Consider the following 24,083-nt stretch of genomic DNA (forward strand, 5'->3'; position numbering starts at 1 on the left):
GAGTGCTGACATTAGTGGGTCATTTTGTCTGCTTTTATAGCTTATGCCTTAAATAGCTGCACTGAAAAGGTGTGATGTTATAATAAAATTTACAAGAGGCTAAAGTAAATACTGATTGCTAAGGTAGCATATTTACAATTATTTAGTTGGTAGCTGTGGCGGTAGTGGTTGGGGACTATCATTATATCTTTAAACTCCAATTCAGACAGGTTTTTACTCATTTGCACTTCGGGTACTGCATGGTTATGAGTTGGATGAATAACATAGTGCACTTTGAGATCATAATGTTAAGTGAAATAAAAGACATACAAGCTTAAATATCATGGGGTTTCTCTTATATGAGAAACCTAAAACACATACATATGTGCGTGTGCGTGCGCACGCACGTATATGTTAAAGAATGAAATAAAAGATAATAGGAAACTGGGAGAGAGATCTTTTGCGAAAGTGAGAGAGCAAGAAATGGAGGGGGAGGGAGAGGAAGAGAGGGGGATAAAAGAAGAAGTCATATTCCGCACATGCACCAACTCACCGTGATGAATATAATCATCATGTACTGCAAATGTGTATTAACACAAATTTTAAAAAGAGAAACTGAAGAACTAAAAATATGGCTCTTCAGTTGGCTTTTTCTTTTTTTAAATTTTGTTTTGTTAAGAGTAGGAAAATTTATTGGAGAAAAGGAATGAGCAATAGAATTGGGGGAATGGGGAATAGAAATAGCTCCTGAGAGACAGGAGGGGCCCCACATGGGTTGCTGTAGTTGGCTTTTTCTTAATTTCTATTGTTAAGGAATAGCTAAAACATTCAAACTTGTGTGATGAAGAGTTTTTAAATTGTGCCTTCAGAATTACACAATAAGAAACTGTCAATGAGTCCTTGATTGATCAATATTGCCTGTCTCTATTTTCATGAGAAACCACTTTGAAGATATCAATATGTAATACAACAAGCATTGTTAATTTCCTACCACTTTGTTTGTAACTCTGTATTGTGTGTACTGTTCTTTTGCTATTTTGTAAAAGGTTGTCTGTCTGTTAATGTTTTCCTCCTTTTATTTTTAAAATAAAAAAAAGAAATCTAATTCTCATTGACAGTTACATGGTTTCATGACAATGCATACTTTTTTCTGCACTGATATACATACAGTCCCAGCACTATTTTATTTTTTCCTTTGAGAGAGTGGCTTGCAAAAGCCCTGAGTTGAGCAGGCTGGGCTCAAACTCCTGTTTTAGCCGCCCAGAGTGCTTGCATTGCAAGTGTACACTGCCATGCTCAGCTTACTTTTTGGGGAGCTACTGGGAGTTGAACTCAGGGGTGCTCTACCATTGAGCTATAGCCCCTGCCCTTCTACATTTATTTTGAGACAAGGTTTTGCTAAATAGCCTAGGTTGGCCTTCAATTTGTGATCCTCCCACCTCAGCTTGCAGAGTAGCTGAGATTATTGGCATGAGCCGCTGTGCCCAGCTACAATGTATACTTTTGATGATGCTAGCAGGGCATATTTTTTTGCAGTACTAGGGATTGAAACCAGTGCCTCTCACTAAGCTGTACCTCTGCTACTTTTTACACTTTTCTGTTTTGAGTCAGGGTCTCACCAAATCACTAAGTTGCCCAGGCTGGGCTTGTACTTACAATCTTTCAGCCTCAGCCTCTTGGAATGCTGGGATTATGGCACACCTGACTGCAATGCACTTTTCAAAAACCCCTTTACGTTAGACCTGGCATTTAGCAAAGATTTTTGTCAGATTTTATGAACTGTAAATTTTGAAAAACACATGATCAAGTCCCAAAAGAGGTTTAGCCCTGGAGTAGAGTTAGAAAAAGCTTCATGGTATGAGCTTTATCTTCTTTATATCAGTTTCAGCTTTTTCATATCACACATTGACTTTACAATGGTATTACAGAGGGAGTGTAAATTTACCAAACCCTCTACTTTAATAGTACTACTTCTTATTTCCATGTGTTCACACCATATGCATACACATATACAAATACATGTCAGTGTTCACAAAGGTTACCCCTTGACATGTAGCACATGCAAATATATCTGATTCATGTAAGGATAGCTATGATACTGCTCTCTTTGGAAGCATGTCACACAACCTTAGAACAGTATTGAATTATGATTTGAATGTCATGTGCTGAAAGTCTTTCAAGTGTTTATCACAGGTTAGGAAATAAACCTTTTTTGTTTTCTTTTTTTTTTTTTTCATTTTTTCCGTGTGATCTATTTTATCAGTTTGGTGCTAGATGTCTTTTCACTATGTGTTCAGCCAATCTTGGGCTCAGTATGATTGTAACATTTATCACTCTGGGCTGGAACTGCCTCCTTCTCAATGAAGATGCCTATGACATGTGAGCTAGTGGCTAACTGGTTTCTGTAGCTCAGCAGTGTGCAAGACCTGGCACAAGCCAGGAAACTACCAAAAGTTTGCTGAAAGAATAAAGCCATGAATGATTAGGGTGGCTGATAGATATAATGCTTTCAAGTTGTTTTGAAATGTGGAATCCTGTTTTGTATTGCTGTTCTTTCCTTCCCATTTTCCTGTAGCATTCCACTTCATGGTACTGGAGGTAAAATCTTCCCATGGTACCTTCCTTGAAAGCACAAATAAAAGACTCAGCATTGCTTGGCATGTTGGTGCACATCAGTAATCCCAGTGCTTCAGAGGCTGAGGCAGGAGGATCCTGAGTTCAAGGCCAGCCTGAGCTACATAGTTAGACTGTCTCCAAAAGGAAAAACAAGAAAGGCTGAGAAGAGCATTGTAGGACAGCCAGTTCTGTGGATGCTTTTCACAGATTTGGAACCTATTGATTACCATGAGCTGTGCAAGCATGTCGTAAATGATACTGAATGCATAGTAGGTACTCGGACAACACTTCCAAATATTTATTTTGACATTATACATGTATTGAATGCTATCTCAGAGTTTCTTTGATTTTAGTTGCCACATCTAATGATTTTTCCCATTTCAGACCGTGTTAAGTTACCCATATGTACCTTCAGCCCTATCAATGTAAAACTACCTGGTAAGTTTCCGTGCAGTTATCACTATGATAATCTTTAAGATGTCCTTCCAGATGATCGCTTTGAGGTGAATGAAAAGTGCACCTGTAGTAAGAGCCAAAGCCAAACACAGATGCAGTCTGTAATGATGATATTGGTGCACATATACCTGTTTGTTAATGTCAGAGCTTTAAAAATTGTTGCTTAACTCACAGGTATAAAAGTCATCTAACTGTACTTTCAATTTCACACATTAAAATGTGGTGGAGCATCTTTTCAAATGTTTATTGGCCATTTCTAATTCTTTCTCTGTGAAATGCCCATTTTTGTTATTTTCATTTATCTGTCATATACTTTCTTATTGGCAGATAATCTTTTATATATCTTCAATATTAAGTACTAATCTTTGCCAGTTGTATGTGTGTAAATATCTTCATCCTTTCTGTGACTTGATGTGTTTGTTACCTTCTTTTTGTTTGTTTTGTTTGTTTTGGGTATTGAACCCACTGTACTGTGATCTCCCACTTAGCTATTAACTATCCCCCAACCTTATCACTTTGTCATGTCTTTGGTGAAAGAAAATTCTTTTACGCTTTGTACTTCTTGCAGCCTGTTTAAAGAACTCTGTCCTATTCACATGTTATAACAATGGTGTTACATATTGATATCTTCAAATTGATTACTCAGGTAAACAAATATAGACATGTAAGATTGATCAAACAATTAAACATTAACTGTTCCTTCCAATAAAGCAATAGAAGTCAGTAGTACAATTATGTTAGCTATCCTTTGTATACATATATACATAATTTCCCTTCCTTTCTTTTCTCTTTTCCCTTATCCCAGTTGTTCTTTCCTTTTGAGCAGTTTCCTTTTGTTTCACAATGTCTATCATACCTCCTAGATTTTATTCACTCTTTCAGGTTCTTACACTGGTGAGAAAATATGGTATTTAACACATGCGGGTCTGATTTATTTCACTTATGAGTATGGTCTCTACTTGTGTCCATTTACCTATAAAAGCCTCAAGTTTACCTTTCTTTATCGCTGAGTTAATTTCCTATCACCTTGTCTGAAACTGTGTATTGCTTGTATTGTTTTTGTGTTATTTTGTAAATGTATGAGTGTTTGTTAATATGTTTTCATTCTTTTATCTTTAAAATAAAAAAAAAATCAGTGGTGGCAGACCTATGGCATGCATGTTATGTTTTTCTTTTAAGACAAAAGACACTAATGTATGAGTTGTTTTTTCTAAACTAAAATCTCCGTATTTAGGTTCAGTTGGTGTATTAGCACTTTGTGGTAAATAAGTGGCTTTTGGATTGCAGTTTGGGCACTTGTCTTTAAAAGGTTTGCCATCACTGGGTTATACAGATAATCTCCTATATTTTCTCTAATCTGGTTCCCAAAACTGTAGGATTTGAAATCTCATGCAGTGGATGACAATTACAACCAACCTGTTGGAGCTGAGAGGGTAGCTCAGTGGTAGAGCACTTGCTTAACCTGCCTACAGCTCTGAGTTCAACCCTCAGCATGGAAAAATAAAAGGAAAGAAAAGAAAACCCCAGCTCTCAGCTATCTGGGAATTGACAGATGTCCAAGGGCAAGTGCTATTCTCATTTGGATTCTCCTGTAGGATATCTGCTCAAGTAATGGTCTTGGCCTCTGATGATTTCCTTATCCTTCCAGCTAGCTCAGCTATGATTAAAAAGCATTTCATTTTTCTTTTCCTGTGCTATTTTCATATTTTGAAGCAGGAAGGCTTTGAGGAGTTTTAGTCTCCTATATGACCAGTAAATGAAGTTCTTCCATGTTTTTCACATTTGGAAACTCAAGCTTTTATATTCAAATGTGATATCTAATGTAAGAATTTTCTTTGTATATAAGACCTAAGATACATATATCAAAACATGAACCATTACCCTATTTGTGAGTGACCTAAAGAGGGAAAAGATGACTGGCATGCTGACGCTGGAGCAGTTTATGATTATTTGGGGAAGATGATGAAGAATTAAGATCTTTGCACAACTGTAATGCTAAACTTTTCATTGTCAGCCATTGCACACATCGTAACTTTTATACTAAATCCTTTAAATAATGTCAGTTTTTTATAACAGTGGCTAACATTTATTGAACACCTACATATACTAGGCACTGGTATAAATGAGTTATGGATATTAAAATCTTTATTGCAATAATCCTGCGAACTAGGTTCTAACATTTCCACCATTTTTGTGGTAAAATCTCAGATTCTTATAACTAAGAAGAGGCAGAGCTGGAGTTAGAAGCTAAGGGATCTGTTTCTAGAGCATGCATGCAAAAGTTCTATGCTGTATGACTTCTGCAAGAAATATGTACTTGTTAGAAAAACTCAGAATTTAATGTGTATCTAATTACCCAAGAGAAGAGCATGAAGATATAACCACGGGGTCAACTTGTTTGTGCTGTGATGTCATTGTAGTTTTCTTTTATGTACAACCTTTGCCCTTCCCCCTTAACATACATTTCTAAAAGTTGAACCTAGTTCTTGTGTTTTTTAATATTTTTATTAAAATAGATTTTTATGATTAAATTGCTTTGTAATGAAAAATGGACAAAATGTGTCCATTGTTCCAATGATCTATTTTCTTACAAATGAGAATTTTTCCTTGATTTTTGTAATAGCTTTATTGAGAGATTATTCACATAAAATACCATACAATTTAGCTATGTGAGTTCAGTATTTCTCACCACATTCACTGACTTTTGTAACCATCATTGTAGTAAATTTTAGAATATTTCCTTCTAGGGAGAATATTGGAATATTTATTAGAAATATTAGAATATTTCCGTCTAGGGAGAAGAACCCCCCCCTTTTTTAGCTATTATCTCCCTGATTCCCTCATTCTGCCCACAGCCCTAAGTAACTTCCAGTCTACTTTCTATCTCTCTACATGAGCCTATTCGTGGTATTTCACATAAATGAAATCCTATAATATGTGGCCTTGTGTCTTGCTTCTTTCATTTAGTATGATTTTTCAAGATTTATTCATATGGTATATATCAATTCTTCATTCCTTTTATTTCCAAATAACTTTTCATAGTATGGATATTTAACATTTTATTTACCCATTCTTTAGTTAGTAGACATTTTATTTTTACCTTTCAATTTTTATAATAGTTCTATTAACATTTAAACACATTTTTGTAATGATACATGCTTTCATTTCTCTTGGATATATGTTTGAAAACTTTGGTGGCTGTTTAAAATTAGGAAACTTATTATAGTAAAAGACACATTGCCATTAATCCCCTGCAAATACTCCCCCTGTCTTGAAGCACACTTCTCCCATAGATTTTGCCACTTTTTAAGCAGTTCTGGAAGTCCTTCTTCATGTCTTTAGTTATGCTGTCCTGGGTGCCTCAAGGTCCTGAGTCAACTCAACACGTTTGTCTTTCATGGTCATTTTGACTTTGGGAAAGAGCAAGAAGTCACACAGTGCCAGATCAGGTAAATAAATTGGATGAGGACACACCATGATGTTTTCTGAACCTGCCTATCTGTTGGATGACACCTGGCAGCAGCATTCACTGCCTTTTAAAGTCACACCTTTTAAAGACACTCATGAAGGACAACTTCCCGAACTGCCTCAGAACATGGCAAGACCAATGGGGTGTGTTTGAAGTGAGGGGAGCATTCTGAGAGGGATTAATGACAATGTGTCTTTTACTGTAATCATTTTTTAATTCAAACGTTCACATTATAGTTTGAGCACACCTCTTATTTCTAGAGGTAGAATTACATTGTACTAGGCCATATGTTTGTGGCCTATATTTATTTATAAACGCTGTTTATTTTTTGGGAAATTGCAAAACTGTTTTCCTTATGAACTGAACCAATTTATAGTCCCAGGAAAAGTATATGAGAATTCCAGTTTGTCCACATATTGCCAACACTTATAATTGTCCATATGTTTCATTGTAGTCATCCTCATGGGTATGAAGTGGTGTCCTTGTGCTTCAAATATACATTTCTTTGGTAACTAAATCATGTCGAGCATCTTTGCATGTACTTAATTGTCATTTATATGTCTTATTTGTTAGGTACATCTACTCAGATCTTTTGCCCACTTCTATTTATCTCTTTATTATTTGTAAGTATTCCTTATGTAATCTGTGTTCATGTCTCTTTAAGATATATGATTTACAAATATATTTTCCCATTTTCTGGTCATCTTTTCTCTCTGATAATTTCCTTGAAACACAGATGTTTTAATTTTATATGGATGTGGTGGTATACATCTATAATCCAAGCACTCTGGGAGTCTGAGGCAGGAGGATCACAAATTCAAGCCCAGTGTGGGCAACTCAAAGATTCATTGAGACCCTGTCTTAAAATAAAAAAATAAGGAAGGCTGGGATTGTAGCTCAGTGCCAAAGCCTTGGGTTCAATTCCCAGTACCGCAAGCAAAGTAAACCAAAGTCAAACCAAAACAAAAGTAAACCAACTAAAAAAGTTAATTTTGGTGAAGTCTAGTTTATCTGTTTTTTTTTTTCCTACTGTCACTTGTACTTTTGGTGTCATATGTAAGAAATCTTTGCCTAATGCAAAGATTTACTTCTGTATTTTATTTTTAGCTCATATCTTAGTATTAGATCCATTTTTAGTAAATTTCTATATATGATGGATAAAGCTGTCCTGTTATCCCTGGACCATTTGTTGAAAAGACTATTCTTTTCCCATTTAGTGAACTTGTCCTTGTCAAAAGTCAATTAACTTTAAATATATGGGCTACATTTTGGATTCTTCAGTTTCATTCTGTTGAAGATCTTTATGTCTGTCCTTAGGCCAGTAAAGCACTGTCTTGTTTATTGTAGCTTTGTCCTCAGTTTTGAAATCAAGATTTTTTTGTACCGCTTAGTTTTAACATTACTTAGGTCAATCTAGTCCCCTGACTTCTCTGTGACTTATAGGTTCTCCTTGTCAATTTGTGTAAGAGTGAAAGCCAGCGTTTTTTTTTTTTTTGCTAAGAGTTGTTTTGAATGAGTATAACAATTTGGGGCTGTAGTACAACCTTAGTAATGTTTTCCAATGCAGGGAAATTGGATAACTACATTTATTTAGAGCTTTAATTTTTTTCAATAATATCTTGTCATTTTCAGAGTACAAGTTTTTCATGTATACTTTGCACAATAGAAATACAATTGATTTTACATATTGATCTTGTATCCTGCACACTTGCTAAACTTCTTTGTTCATTTTAACAGGAGTGTGTGTGTATATAGTTTCTGTATACAATACCCTGTCATATCTGAATAGAGATAGCTTTGCCTCTTCTTTTGAAAAAAATGACTGTGTGTTGGGGGTTCCCCAAAACCACCCCAGGTGAGAGTATTTCCTAGGTGGACTTAGAGGACTTAAAATATAATCATGTTCATAGGCAATATTCATTATAAGATATATGTACAGTTTCTGGATATATATCTGTTAATTATAAAGATGTTGGATTTTTATTCCAGATTTCCTGTTTTTCTTCTTCTTTGTTACATATATTTTTATTAGTGCATGCCCACAGTGTATGATAGTGATGTTCATTTTGGGGAATTAGTGCATGCATACCGTATCTTGATTAGTTGTGATCTCCTTACTCCTTTTTCCTTCCCCCCCTCCTCCTGACCTCCTTCCCCTTCTCCCAAAGTCTGCCTTCTTGTTTCCTATCATCTCTGCTTTATTTTATTCATTTATCTTCTTTTATGATTATATTTGATTAGTTTTATGACATTTAATACACAGTTTAGAAAACAAATAAATGAAGAACAGTCAAATCTAAGGATGACATTCATACCTGAGATACATGTAGATTTCACTAATACTGATGTTTGAAAAAGTGAGCCCTTTAAAATAGAACTCATACAAAGTTTTATTTGGAGTTTTATAACTCATGAGAAAGAGCCCTCCTCTTCTTTTTCCCCTGTAATTCCTACATTTTGTGCTATATATCCAGCGCAAGTTGAATTCTAGGGACGCGTCAGTGAATTGCCCGAGATTATACTGAATGATGGTAGCTAAGTGGCTGTAGAATCTGCCACTTTCTACATTACTGCTGTTCTGTTGCAGGGTGGCCTGCTTGAGCAACACCTGACCTGCCAAGTCCGTTGATTCTGGATCAGGGGCCATTCAGGAGCCCGCTTTCCTCCTCTGGAGCCTATTCAGGTTTCTACCATTTGCTTCTAGCCTTGCTTTCCCACTATAGCTAGACCATGCTTTGTATTCAGACTACATCAGTCCACGTACAGTCCCTGATTCCTTCACCTCCTCCTGTATTAGGGCCTTGTTTCTTTCACTTGGGATCTCTTCTGTTCCTCTTTTCATGTATCTGAATTTTACATTTCAAGGCCCAGCTCCCATGTTACATCATGTGTGAAACCTTCCCTTTTCTCTCTCCTTTAATTCAGATGTAATAAGCCTTCCCTTCCACGTACTGTGCGTTGTGCATTTCCCTGATAGCATATACGGTACTCTACCTTATATTATGGGCAGTAGTTTATATGTTATATCTTCTGTGAATTTGTAAGCTGTAGGAGGTGAGGAACTGTATTCATATTTCCATGGGCCACAGCACCTAGCAGAGAAGATCAAATAGGAACTCAGTAGGTGTTTGTTGAATTGAATTACAACAGATTGGAAAGTGGCTCCTGTACGTGTTAGCAGAACAATTTAGCGTGACTCTTGGTTTTACATTGCTAGTACAGAATTATGAGTCTTTCATACTGTACCTTTATTGCAGAACAAAGTACTACATAGTTTGTTCTACTGTAGTCTAATAGGAATTCATTTTGTGATGTTTCTGCCTTTTAGAGCATAACATTTGTCAAGGCAGCATTTCAATTTGTTGCATGTGCTGAGACATTACTGTTTACAGATGGTATAGGGTATCTGTCATTCAGATTGAAGGGAAAAATTGCACTCATAGAGTCCCATCTGCCTTGCAACAGGATTTAAAACTCACAATAAAATCTAATTTTCTCTATCCTACACATCAGCAATGGGGAGCTTTCAAAGAAATGACTGCAATCATTGTTAAGAATTTCAGGCTGTAAAAATAATAGTTTCTTGCATAAACTTGTTTATAAACGTTCTTGATATAGTTTCGGATGAAACGCACCCTTGGAGGAAAATGTGAGTTTTGAAGCCATAGCTAGTTAATAATTTGCACTGGAGCTAGTTGAGCATATTCTTCTGAGTACAGATTTTAGATGGCCTGTCTGAAGGTTAGGGAACCAGACACAGGACAATGTGAAAGCTTTTCTAAATCTACTATACTCTAGTTTGAGTGTGAGCAGAGCCTGACACCTGGAACTTGTTCAATCTGAGTCTCTTGAATAAATAAATTTATTGACAGTAGCCCTTCTGAACCTGTTTTGTCACCGGTAGGAGGAGGGTTGTATTAATATCTACCTTGCAGGATGGTTTCTAGGACCAGAAAAACAGCATTTACAATGCCTTGTGCAGTGCCTGGCAAATGCTAGCGGCTCTGCAAATGCCATCTGATGTTAATCATTTACTACATTCCCCCCAATCCCTGCTATCATATTGGTGGTGGCAGTGGGCTGATTGCTATGATCTTTCTGGTTGACATTTCCTTTATTTTGCTTTCTGTTTTTATTTGTTTGTACACCATTTTTGCCTCATTTTTAGGAAAGCATATGTGAATAGAGGCACTGCTCTTTTAAGGACTTTATTAACCATGATGGCCCTGTTGTGCTTGGACAAAGTGGCATGTGTGCGGATCATGGGTCAGAGCTCGAGTTCTTGTGTTGCGTATGAATAAGAGCCCTAGAGAGGGGATAAATGGACATAAGAGGGTGTCTCTGTGAAATCAAAGCTTGGTCATTGGATTGATTGTTATTATATTCCAGGATCTGAAGTAAAAACACTTTTGATAAAATGGGAAGGCTTGTAGATACCAATTTACTTAACTTTTTAAATGGTCATTTTCTCCATGGGAGTCATTAATAAGCTCAGCAGAATTTAAGTTCTCTGGAACGGTAATCTGTACCTCAATCATGGAGGCATAGAGTCTTGGCGAAGTAAGACCTGAAAGATCACTGATTCCACCCCATATAGATGCTTGAATGTCCTCTGTGCCAAACTCATTGGAGAGTTGCATGGTCTTTGAATGGTACTAGATTAAAAATTATTTCTCTATCTACCATGGCAGTCATTTCATTTGCTGATAGCTCTGACATTTAAAATAAAGTACCTCTTCATATGGTGTATTTATAGCTTTTTCTGTTTCTTTCTATTTGTCTTCTTTCTCTGAGGGGAAAAAAATCAAACAGACAAGCAACCAAAGGAATACTTGATTAAATAGGTTTGGAAAACACTGCATACATACGCCATACCAAAGGAGTCACGGTGTGTATGGGTATTTGCCGGGAAATATTGCTGCGTTTAATCCTCAGTATTTCTCAAACTGATTTGATTGTGAGCCTTTCCTTTCCCCTAGAACATCCACCTAAAAACAGCTTAGCATCATATTTGATGGCTAGCAGGTGCTCAATAAATATTTGTTTAAAAAGTGAATGAGTGAAAGATAAATCTGTGAATTGTAAAGTTCACTGTATATCAAGGTGACACCTGTTCTGTCTGCATTTCTGCAAATGACATCAAAACAGAGCAACTGATTGTATGGATATACCTTCTTTCCCTCTGAATCATCCCAAACCTATGAATTTCCATACCTTATAGGACTTTAAAACTTCATATTTGAATTTGGAGCTTGTATCCTCATTTGCACAACTACCCTTTTTTATTACAAAAGAAATATCAGTGGTATTTCTGCCATTTATGTCAAGGTAATGGAAGCCTGACTCTTGAATTCTTGTCATGTGTACATGGTAGAATGAGTGAATTGGCAAGCATGCTCCTTAGCATTTGTTTCCAGTTCGTGCCTGTTGTGTTTGATTGCATAAGCATGAGAGTCTTCAGCAGAGCTAATAAAGATATGCTCCATTAAGGTGTTTTCAGGGGTGTTTGTCAGATTATCTACTGAGTTACAGCCCTTAGTTTGGGTTTTCAACGAGTTGTTGTTAGGCTTAACAACTCGTCCAAAGTAGGGAGAACGCATGCCTTGTATTTGTGCTTAATTGAACTTCCCACATAGAACAGCTTGAGAAGCTTCCTATGAAATGTTCATCCGGCCAACGAGAAACCTGCTGTAATGTGGACTTGATCCCGCTTTGGTGAGCTAGGCTTTTTATTTCTCAGTCTGTAGCGTAGAATAGTTTAAAGGGTCAGCAAGAGAAACACTGTAAATCATTTGTCACTCTTGGATTTTGGAGGAAACCTGTGTAAGTGCAAGAGGGTCAGATACAAAGTAGGTGTAGCACAGGGTCAGGACTTCCCGTCTAGTACTCTGCTACTCTTTTGTTCTGTGCAATAGTCTCATTTTGTCCTCTAAGTCTGCTCAGAGATAACTGTGTATTTTGTTCCCTTTCCTGGGTTCTTTTCCCTTCTTCTTGTTTCCAAACCAAGACTTAGTAATTTCTTCAAGTACCAATATCTTCTCTTATCATTATTTTTATCCTTTTTATTTTTTATGGAAATATTATTTGACTGGCACAATTGTGTGAAACATTCTAGGAATAGAAAATAGCAATTTTTTTTTTATGCCTGTGGATTTTATTTGTTGGATCTCATAGAATGTGAAGGGCTTTAGCATTTGCTATACTGTACCCGCTTCCAAAATGGGGGTCTTGGGGGAAGAGAGGGGAGTGATTACAGAGCAATGAGTGGCTCAGCTAGTGTGAGGTCCTGGCCCTGGTCCTCCCACTCCCAGCCGCTTTGCTGAAGCCTCTCCTATTACACGAATGTCTAAATTGTCTAGTGAATAGACATAATTTCTATAGCTGTGCAAGAGTCTGAGAGGGTATGGGAAGAATTGAGTTCTGCATATTAGTACTTCCAGATCTGCCATCAAACATAAAATTCTTCAATTTATCTTTAGAGGTATTCCTACTGATCAAATAGGGAAAAATTTGCATCTCTTATTCTGCAGGATGTTGAACGTTCTTCCGTTTAAACCGTACACCGCACTGGCACTTTTTGTACTCTTGTGAGGACAGAGAGAATTGTAGTTCTCTTTTCATAATCTTTCTTCCATGTCTGCTGGCCTAAAAATATCAGTGGGTCACATGTTCATGACTGTTTAGGCATATTCTTTTATGTGAAGAAACACACAGCATTGGAAGAATAATTGCAACATCAGTATGCATTCCTTGGCCTGGGATGTACCAGGAACTTGAACATGAATATAAATCTGTGCATGTTAATTATGTTCTTAAAAATTGATTTTTATGTTCTGATCCTTTGCAGGTTTTAATGACTTGTACCATATGAAAATAAATGTGTCAATTAATTGTTTTATGTTTCAAATCTGGGGAACTTATTCTCTAAGAGACCATATTCTACTGCCCAGTGTGACTCACTGAGAGCTTGTTTAATTCCCTTGAGAAGTATTGGCCTTGAAAAACCATATCCATATGGTGTGATCCGAGGAGCACTAGGAACGGTGATCTGCTACCGGTCTGACACCACTGGAGACCAAGACTTTGAAGGCTCTTTTCATCGGAGAGCAGGTGGAAAATGTGGCATTAGTAAGAGATGTAGAACCACAGGCATTAAAACCAGCAATCCAAAATAGCTTGTTTCGGTGACCTATTTTCTTTCAAAAAGTTATCCTTGTTCATAGAACAGAGGCAGATAATGGACTTTGATTTTCGGCCCCCATAGAGTTCAGTAGATTTGAACATTTCAAGTTAGCACTTAGGATTTGGGACAGTCAAAACATATTGAACAAGGCCACAGACTGCTTTATCTGTAATGATAAGAGATGAGTTACAATGCTATTGTTTGTTGAACACCTGCTGTTACGCCAGCTATTTTACATTCCATTGGCATAGCACCGTATGAGATAGATATTGTTATGCCTTGTTTGTAGATGAGGAAACTAAGGCTCTGGGAAGCTAAGTAAGTTACCCATGTTTGTACAGCTAGCGAATGCAACAAGCTGGATTTGAATCCAGGTCTGTGTGACTCAGAAGCCCACATGGCGTTCTACTACACTGAGCTCTTCACAGATTTCCTTCCTGACTTGTAAGAAGGAAAAATAATACCTCCTTCACAGGTATTTTAAGGGCCCGGTAAGATAAAAGGTCCTAAAAGTTCTCTGTTATTACTAGCACAGATTTGTAGAAAGAAAAGCAGCATTATCAGGAGTAGAAGACAGTGTGTTGCAGGGTTTCCACATGGCTATCCACCCTTCAAATAAATCTGGATGTTCTGGAGTTTGTACTTTTGTCCTCGACTTTGGGGCAAGTGAGAGTAGTTTGCATCCTGGATAGATTATTCTAAGAATATCTAGGATGCTGGGCCTGCGTGCCCAGTGCTGTTTTCAGGAGCGTAATTTGCCGGGCCTGTAGATGAGAGGGGAAAGAGGAGATCAATGGTGTATCTGGAAAAGGAGATCCACTGGGACACAAGAGGTCTTTTGGCTGCAAGAATAAACCATGGATGTTTCTAGCTATGGTTTAACATAGGTGTTTCTTCTTTTCTCATTTTCATAGAAAGAGAGCTACTACTCTGTGTGAAGGATATCAGTCATTTCTTAATGCAAGACATCGCCTTCCTGTCTGGTAAGCAAACTTTCTCATGCATTTAGTGCAGATAAATGTATGAATTGATCAGCAGGGTTAATTTGCCATGTATTATGTAGTTCTTTTTCTCTATTCATATGCACAACTAAGAAGCATTATTTGAATAAACTTTAATTTATTGCATACCTAGTTGCTAAACAAATGGACATTACTAGAATATTTAGATGTTTTAAAGATGTTTAAATATATAATTAAGACTAAGTTTACCACTTTTGGGCATGTAACATTCAGACAAGTGTTCAGATACCTGCGAGGGAGAAATGTGGCTATCTCTCTCCTAGGTGGGAACAGGCTGGGTGGGATGGTAGCAGTCAAGGTAGCTTACTGGGATTTTCCTTTTCTCCTCCACTGTAGCTCTGATTACTCAAAGGTTTATTGCAAATATCAGCACGTCACCCTAATAAAGCAGCAGGTGTTGACTTTTGTTTGTAGAATTTCACTTATGCATGCTAAAAAACTTAATTTTCTCAAATATGTATATGTATTTATATGATTTTTGAATATTGTGCTAAAATACACATAATAAATATTATGTCCACAAAATATGTACTAATAAAAATCATAAAGTAAGCTAAGAAATTTGCCACTCCAACCATTTGTAAGAGTACAGTTCAGCAGGATTAAGTATATTCACATTTTTGTGCAGCCGTTTCTACTATAAATCTTCAGAATGCTTTGCATCTTGCAAAATTGAAACTGTACCTATTAAACAGTAACTCCCCATTCTCTTCTCTCCTCCTTTTACTCCTGAAATGGCCATTTTCCTTCTGTCTCTGTGAATTTAATGATTCTAGAGACCGAATATAAGTATAATCATATAGTATTTGTCATTTTGTGACCAGCTTTGTCACTTAACATACCATCCTCAAATTTCCTCCATGTTGTATCATATACCAGATTTTTTTCCTTTTTAAAGCTGAATAATATTCCATTGTGTGTATATACTACATTTTGTTTATTCATTCCATCATTGATAGATAACAGTACTTGGGTTGCTTCTGCCTTTGGTTTATCACGAATAATGCCACTAAACAACAGTATATATTTTTAGAGGCATAATTATGGCAAACCATCCCCCCCTTTTGCTCCTGGTTAGATTCTTGGGAAAATTTTGCTTAAAAACAAGCAAATTCTTTTTAAGTATTAGAGTAATTTGAATAATACTATTAAACATGTTTATATTCAACTGAGAAAAGAAAAAAATATTATTATATGCATCACTTTTGTGTAAATGAGTACCTCTTGTTTGTTGACAGTATGAAACTAACATTCCCTTTCAATATTTATTTCTTCTGAAATGACATCTACATGCTCATTTTACTAAACAAGCATTTACTTTATATGTGATCCTAATTGGACACTTAAGTCTGGCCTCTGCTTTTTAATGATTATAATTTGTTTTAAGTGTGTATTAGTGGGGATGTAATTAACGGGACTTTATTTTTTTTAAATAAAGGACAAAAATGTGTGACACAGTATTGCTTCTTTATCTGCAGTTTTGCTTTTTGAAGTTTCAGTTACCCATGATCAAGTTTGGTCTGAAAATATTGAATGGAAAATTCTAGAAACAATTCATGTTTTTAATAGTATGGCCTTCTGAGTAAGGTGATAAATCTACTGTCATACTCTGTGCAGCCTAGGATGTCAATCATCCTTTTGTCTAGCATATCATGACTGTATAAATGACCAGACTTTTAGTAACTCAGTAACCGTCTTAGTTACCAGATTGACTGACATGGTATCACAATGCTTGTATTCAGTTAACTGTTATTTTTCTTAATGAGGGCCCTAAAGCACAAGAATAGTGATGCAGAGCCTAGGGTTGTAGTTCAAGGATACAATGGTTGCCCAGCCGGTAGTGGCCCTGGGTTCCATTCCCCACACTGTCAAAAAAGATCATGTTGCCGAGGAGCCATCAGGGAAGGATAAAGCATGGAAGGATAGATTAACTCTGGTACTGTATGCAACCCTGCAGGGCATATAGGAAAAAGCATTTGCACTGGATTGGATGCTGTATTTAGTTTCAGGCCACTGAGGATCTTGGAATGTATGCCCAAGGATAAATGTGGACTACTCTTCTGTCTTAGTAAAGTTAGTGGTGTGTTAGGTTCACTTTTAAAATTTGGAGGTTTTACAATTAGCAATGTCTCCTGGGCACTTGCCTAACATGCAGGAGGCCCTAGCATCCCCAGCACCAACAAAACAAAGCAAAGCAAAGCAAAACAAAACAAAGTAAAACAACACACACACCCAGCCCAAGCACCAGAAAACACTGATAATCTTTGGGTGGAGGGAGTGCGGGGGATGGAACCCAGGGTCTCATGGATGCTAGCAAGTGCTTTGCCCCTGGTCCTCCGTGTTTTCTAAACTGTGTTCTGAACTGAACCATTTTAGGGCTTCCTGCCCTGATGTGGAGGCTCTCCAGAGTATTCCTCCTCTGTTTTCTGTACTTGTTTTTACATTGTTTCTGTTTGTGGTTTCCTTTGAAGGAAACTTTCCCAATTGAGAAAAAGAATGAAAACCTCCCCATTGAGACTATAAATAGCTCTTTTGTTTTATTCTCAAAAATTTACTATCTGGTACAGTACTTGTAGGTGCTCAGTGATAGTGATAGTTTATAGATTAGTCTGTGATAATTGACCCTCAGAGGAACCATATATCCTTTACTTTGATAGGTAATTTGTCTAAGTGATAGATGGTTCCAACTTTAACTAGAGTGTTCAGCCAGCTTGTTGGGCAAATGTATAGTTATATACACAGAATATATATTAAATTATATAGTATTTATATAATTAGTCTTATACAGGTCTTTTGTTTAATGATTTGGTAAATTCCTTGGTTCAGAGTTGTACAGTTTCTTTTTTGAATTCTTTGAAAACTCTTGGGTGGATGCCATCCTTTTCAGTGACTATCTTCACCCTGCTCCTTAGTTTTAGCGTATCATGTACTGCAAATCAATCATTTGAGTTAATAATTTTGCCTAGTTTGAGTCAAAAGATAATTTAGGAATGAGTACTAGTCTTCAAGTTTTTCTTAATAAGATTAAGGGAAATGATTAATTTGATTTTTTTCCATTTGAACTAGAGAAGAATACGAATTCTATTTTTATCAGAGTGCCCTATAGATGTCAAATAGCTCACGTTGGTTGAGACTTTATTCAAAGTCTTACACAATTTTTGCCTTCGTGTCCTATCAATTATTGAGAGATGAGTGGTGAAATTTCTGACTAAAATTATGGATTTGTCTATTTCTCCTAATAGATCCATCAATTTTTGCTTCATATATTTTGAAGTTCTTTTGTTATATCCACGCATTTAGGATTATGTCCCCTAAATGAACTTCTTACTTACTAGTCCTATTCTTGGCTCTGAAGTCTACTTTATCTAAATTTAAACTTCTTTTTGACCAATATTAATGTGGTATGTCTTTTTCCATCCTTTTGCTTTTACTATATTGTACTTTTATGTTTAAAATGTGTTTTCCTATAGGCAGCATATGGTTGGGTCTTGTTTCTTTGAAATCCAATTTCATGGGGCTGGGGACTTAGCTCAGAGGCAAAAGCGCCTGCCTGGCAAGTGCAAGGTTGTGAGTTCGGTTCCTGGTACCGGAGAAAAACCAAAAAACCAAAAAAAAAGAAATCCAATTTGATGATCTCTACCTTCTAAATATAACATCTAGATTATTTACATTTAACATGATTAATCATGTGGTTAGATTTAAATCTGCCATGTTGGTATTTATTTTCTCTTTCATTTGTTTGTGGTTTTTGCCATTTCTGCCTTCTTTTGGGTTATTTTTGTCATTCCATTTTTAACTCTTTTGCATTTGTCATATTTTTATTACGCATTGAATTAAAAACTTTTTATATAGGCACTTACATTCAGCCAAATAAGAATTACAACCAAATCTGTGAAAAGTTTTTATTAGTGAGCTCAATTTAAAGACGCCCCCCAACAACTTTTTTCCTAAAATAATTTTTCAAACTCCATTTGGCACTTAATATTATTGAGTACCTATTCTGTACACAGGTATTAGGCCAGCTGCCTAAACACATATAAAGCTCATCTTTGCACTTAGGTGATTTTCATCAGTGTGTCTCATCTTTCATGCAGGGTGGAGCTACAGGTCTAGGTGGAGGGGCAGGTGGCAAGATGGTAATTTACCCCAAAATGAAAGCTCAGGATTATTCCTGACCAAGAATTCCAGTAACACTCATCCCTGCTCTAGAGTTCTGTGCACATGAGCTCAGGGTATCCTCACCTACAACCCCTAAATCCATGCTTCTCCAGGGCTGGGGTCACCAACCTGGTTGAGATACTGCTGGATGCAACTGCCCCAGCTTCATGGTGCAAGGGCCTGGGGGCTGCCTCAATTCTCTCTCCCATGTGTACTTCGAGCCCCCGCCAGGTTACACATTGAATTTTGCCCATAGAGAATTTGTGATCTTTCTATGTGTTGAACTAAAGTCCCCTATACTGCTACTACTTGAATTTCCTCTGTTTTTCCTTTCACAAATATATTAGATCCTCACTTGTTTCCTATAGATCATACCATGTAGTTTTTCATGCTTATCATGACTTTATGAGGCTGATTTCTATTCAGTTTTCTACTTGTTTTCAGGCTGTCGATCAGTCATTTAGAATTTAGGCTCATAGTTATTTCCCAGTTTCCCTTAGCTGTCCAACTTGGGCAGCCAGCTGTTTCTTCAGCCACGTTTATTATACATATTTCATGAAATCTGCCAGTGTTTAACGTGCTAGGAGCTTGGTGCTATTTTGGTTTATGTGGAGATCATCATCCTTAAAGAAGCTGCACTGACTCCAAACAGTATTTAAATCTGAAATATCCTTCCTTATGTTGCTGTCATATAAGTTAATGTAGCTGATTTTGTTCTACTGTTTTAGGGGGCCGAGGAAAGGACAATGCCTGGATTATTACATTTCCAGAAAACTGTAACTTCAAATGTATACCAGAAGAAGTAATAGGAAAAGTGCTCACTTACCTGACATCTATTGTAAGGTATATTGCTTTATATTAAATGTCTGTTTGAGTGTTGTAACATTATAATGGCTTAGTATAGCTATTATCATTAGCTAATTGTAATACTATTATTAATATCAATTCTAAATTGATGTTAGGATTATTGGGAACTAGAATGCTTTAAAGTGGAAAGTTTAAAAAGCTGCATTAGAGATTTTTTATGTTGAAGACAAAACTTTTTAAAGGAAGCATTTTCCAATTACTTGCCCTGAAGAATAAGAAAACATAAATCTAGGATGATAACATTTGAGGAGCTTTATGAACAAAAATCAAGTCTTAGAAGAGTGAATTTATAGTATACTTGTTGAAGCTGAAAGATGATCTTTTTAGGGCAAATAAAAGGTACACAATCCATTAAACTTACTTTCCTCAAGAAACAGACTAGAGATACAAAAATGTATTTAACAGTATTTTTCTGAATGAATGGATCACTAGCTTTTGATGGATTGCCATGAAAAGTTAAATCTGATGCCATGAAGGACAGCTGTCCCTGGGTTTTCCCATGCCCAAGACTGCAATATTCCAACTCCATTTTCGCAACCTATCTCCATGACACCATCCCTTTCCTATTTAAAGATTGGCAGTAGTGTCGAAAAAGAAAATTTTAAATAGAGAGTAGAAGAACAGAGAATTAAATTGGTTTTTTGAGATACCACTTGTAATAGATTTTCAAATCTAAATCTGTCTTCAAATATCAAATGAGAATGAAATATTCGAAAACAAAGACATATAAAGCAGATTTGGGTTATTACTAACAGAAAATTATTATTTCCTCTTATCTTACAGGCAAAATGGGTCTGACTCCCAGTTTACCCTTATTCTGGATAGGAGACTGGATACATGGTCATCTCTCAAAATCTCTCTCCAGAAAATCTCAGTGAGTGCCTGCATACTCTGTAATAATTACTTAGTTTTGTTTTACATCATACTTTCTGTTTGCGGGGCATGGATTATTTGGATACTGATGGAGAGAGTGAAAAGCATGAGGTAGGAAGAAGGGAAGATAGGAAGAAGGTTTTGTGCGGTAGACTGTGGCGAACAACTCCCCTAATGTCAAACTTATTGTGAAGGGATGAATAGTTAGTGATTTAGGTAATGGATGAGGAAAGCCTCATGGTTCTGTATGCCTTTCAGAGCAAGGCGTGTTTTATGAGAGTTTAAAGAAATGGAAATAACCTTGTTGTATACTCACTGTATGCAGAAAAGTATAAAGAAGAAAGTTTAACACAATAGCAATCCAACCACCCACAAATTAGCACATTGTAACACTTTGATGGTGTACATCTTTTTAAGCTTGTGTGTTTTATAGGGAAAGGTAGGGAAGTGCGTCACCTGTGAAATGAGGTACCGCCCATACTGGAATTTTATTCCCTAGCTTCCAGAGACAGAGACAGAGACAGGAGAAAGGCACAGTGTTCCTAAAAATAGTAATATGAGAAATAATATTGTGTCCACAGTCAAGATGGTTTTTTACATTATTAGGCTGTCAAGATGTAGTCACATTGTTCAACACAATCATGGGTGATGTACCCCTGTAATCCCAGTGCTCTGGGAGGCTGAGGCAGGAGACTATTAAGTTCTAGTCCAGCTTGGGCAATTTAGTGACCTAATAAAACTGTCTCACAAAACATAAAAGAAATGTCTGGGGATATAGTTCAGTACACAGGCTCTAGGTTCAATTTCCCAATAATCCCTCCCCTCCAAAATGAAGGAGATAAGGAACTCACAGACTCCTTCTGAGCTGATAAGATTGGAGTTGTCTGTGCAAGTTCCATGTGGCCCACTCCTTTTATCAGACCAGAGTTGCCAGGAAGCAGCATGATTTTTTCTTTGAGATTCCCATATCATCAACCACTTGAAATTTTTTTCTTTGTACTTCACATTCTTTTTTTTCAATTACTGTTTTTTAAAATCAGAAAACTCAGCAATATGTAATGCAGTGGGAAGTTAAATTTTTTTAACTGATACATAAAAGCCTAAAAACCGTACATATTTATTGGATATCACGTGATGTTTGGATACCTGTGTACACAGGAATCACGGTAAACGTATCTGTCTCTTCAAAGATTGATCATTTATTTGCAGTGAAAAACACTCAAAATATTTTCTTGTTTTTTCATTCTTTTTTTAATCGGTGTGTGTTTGCAGTACGTGATGATTACATTGATTGTGGGGAGTTTGTAGTGTACAGAACGCATCTTCATTCTGTTTTCTGTCTTCCCATTTCATCCCTTCCTGCACCTTCCACCTCTTGCTCCCCTTCCCATTTGCAAAGGCTCTATTTCCACTTTTTCTTCAATTTTCTTTGTGTAAATCCCTTTTCGCTTCCTTCCCTCTCCCTCCCTCCATCTCTTTTTCCCTTCTCATTTGACAAAAGATCTCCCTACTTCCTATTATCGGTCTTTTATTTCACTGTTCATTTATATTTTGAAATAGGCAGTACACCATTGTTATGTAGTCACCCTGCCAAGCGATAGCATACCACAGCTCCCTGCTCCTGTCACTACAACCAACCTGACCCCAATACTAACACTCACATGGTAAAATCAGTGAGATCATTATTCATACCTAGCATGAATTGCCTCATCTTGGGTATCAGCAAAGTGGTTTTTCTTTTTTATGTGTTTTAAAAAGATACTTAACAATAACACAGAAAAGAGAATAGTAGATCCAAACAAGTTACTAAATTAAAATAGAAAAAAAATTCCTTTGTATATTTTTGCTTTTTCAAAAGCATTTGCATTTACTAAATAGTGTTGATTCTCCTTCCTGCTTAAGTACTGTAGGCAAGTATCACTATAATTGCCCCATACATGATGAAATTAAGGTTATGTGATGAATCAAAGGTCAAATAGTTAAGAAACTAAAAGATCCAGAGCAAAAATTGGAATTTTAGAAATTCCTATTGGGACCCTTTCTACCTGTTATTTTCTATCATTTTCCAAATGACCTATGGATACATAACTAAATTCAGTGCTTTTTAGCAAAAGGTAGGATTTCTTTGGAGTGAGTACCTCTGTCTCTCATAGATTATTGAACCCTATAATTGGAGCTAAATAAAAGCTATTTCCCTTGTGGCTTCTTAGGTTGGTCTTTGGGTTTGTTGAATACATTTTGGTTTATGCCAATAATTAATACTTTTATACTAGATGTAGCACTTCTTGCAAGAAAACATTTTTTTTACTGCCTGGCTTTTTTACGTTTGGGCAACACTGGCTGGCTTGATTAAATTAATTTTCATTGTCTGACTAATTGGCATATGACACTAGTCCTTTGGTAAAATTTTGCTGCTATTAATAAAATTGGTTACTTGGGGGCTGGGGATTTAGCTCAGTGGTACAGCGCCTGCCTGGCAAGCGCGAGGTCGTGAGTTTGTACCAGACAAAAAAAAAAAACAAGAAAATAAAAAAACAAACAAACAAACAAAAAAACAGGTTAAATAGGTTACTTAGCACAGAGGTCTTTTTTTCCATAAGAGAGAAATATAAGATCAGGTCTTGATCTTATCAATTAAAGATCAACAGAGGGGTAATGACTCATTTCTTGGGCGGGGCTACTCCCCTTTCTGTGTTCCTAGGAGTGATGAGGTCTCACCGTATACTCAGTAGAGAGCTCAGAGCTCAAGGTCCTTTTATTTTCTTTTCTGCCAAATTGATGGTGCTGGTCAAGAGTAGGCGGTTCTTGTGACATGTAAGTGGTTGTAGATTGTTTAGCTGTGTGTCTTTTGAACATTTTAAATATGTCTGTTTTTGATATAACTTCTATACACATACTCAGCAGCACATTAATTATATATCTACCATCAATACCTGCTGGTCACTGAAATAAAAGTAAATGTTGGACACAAAATAATATAAAGAGCAAAACATGGCATTCAGAAAGGGTTTCTGGTGAAAGGCGTCATGTGTAGACAGGTAACTAGTATATTTCTTTAAATGAGTGTCTATGAAATAATCATAGAATTCAATTTGAAGATCTCAACTTAGGATTCCAAAATAAGTGAAAGCAGTTAGGTTATACTTCATAATTAATGATAAGGCATGTTTTAAAAATCATTATTAATTTGACCCCTAATAATTGTCCATACTAGTGGGATACTATGTAATGTTTTGATTTATATATACATTGTGTAGTGATCAAATCAGGGTAATTAGCATATGTATCACTTTAAATATTTATTATTTCTTTGCAGTGGGAATATTCAAAATTCTCTCTTCAAGCTGTTTTGAGAGAAAGTTGATTTGGTAGAAGATCCTAACCACCTTAGAAAGTATATGTGTCCTTTCCAGATTATTATCAGGACAAATTTCACAGACTGTAACATTTTCTAATGCTT

General features: G+C 36.4%; 1 protein-coding gene across 9 annotated transcripts in view; it reads left to right on the forward strand.

Moving 5' to 3' along the window:
* The window catches only part of Mcf2 (MCF.2 cell line derived transforming sequence), a 102,379-nt gene that overhangs the window by 27,612 nt on the left and 50,684 nt on the right, over positions 1-24,083 (forward strand). For all 9 annotated transcript variants that reach the window (XM_005404557.1, XM_005404562.1, XM_005404558.1 and 6 more), the window contains exons 2-4: positions 14,618-14,686; positions 19,612-19,726; positions 20,534-20,624. In XM_005404557.1, coding sequence (XP_005404614.1) covers positions 14,618-14,686; positions 19,612-19,726; positions 20,534-20,624 — 275 coding nt within the window. The remainder of the gene's footprint in view (positions 1-14,617; positions 14,687-19,611; positions 19,727-20,533; positions 20,625-24,083) is intronic.

This window comes from Chinchilla lanigera, unplaced genomic scaffold, assembly GCF_000276665.1.
Source record: "Chinchilla lanigera isolate Chin_1 unplaced genomic scaffold, ChiLan1.0 scaffold00088, whole genome shotgun sequence".
Taxonomy (NCBI): domain Eukaryota; kingdom Metazoa; phylum Chordata; class Mammalia; order Rodentia; family Chinchillidae; genus Chinchilla; species Chinchilla lanigera.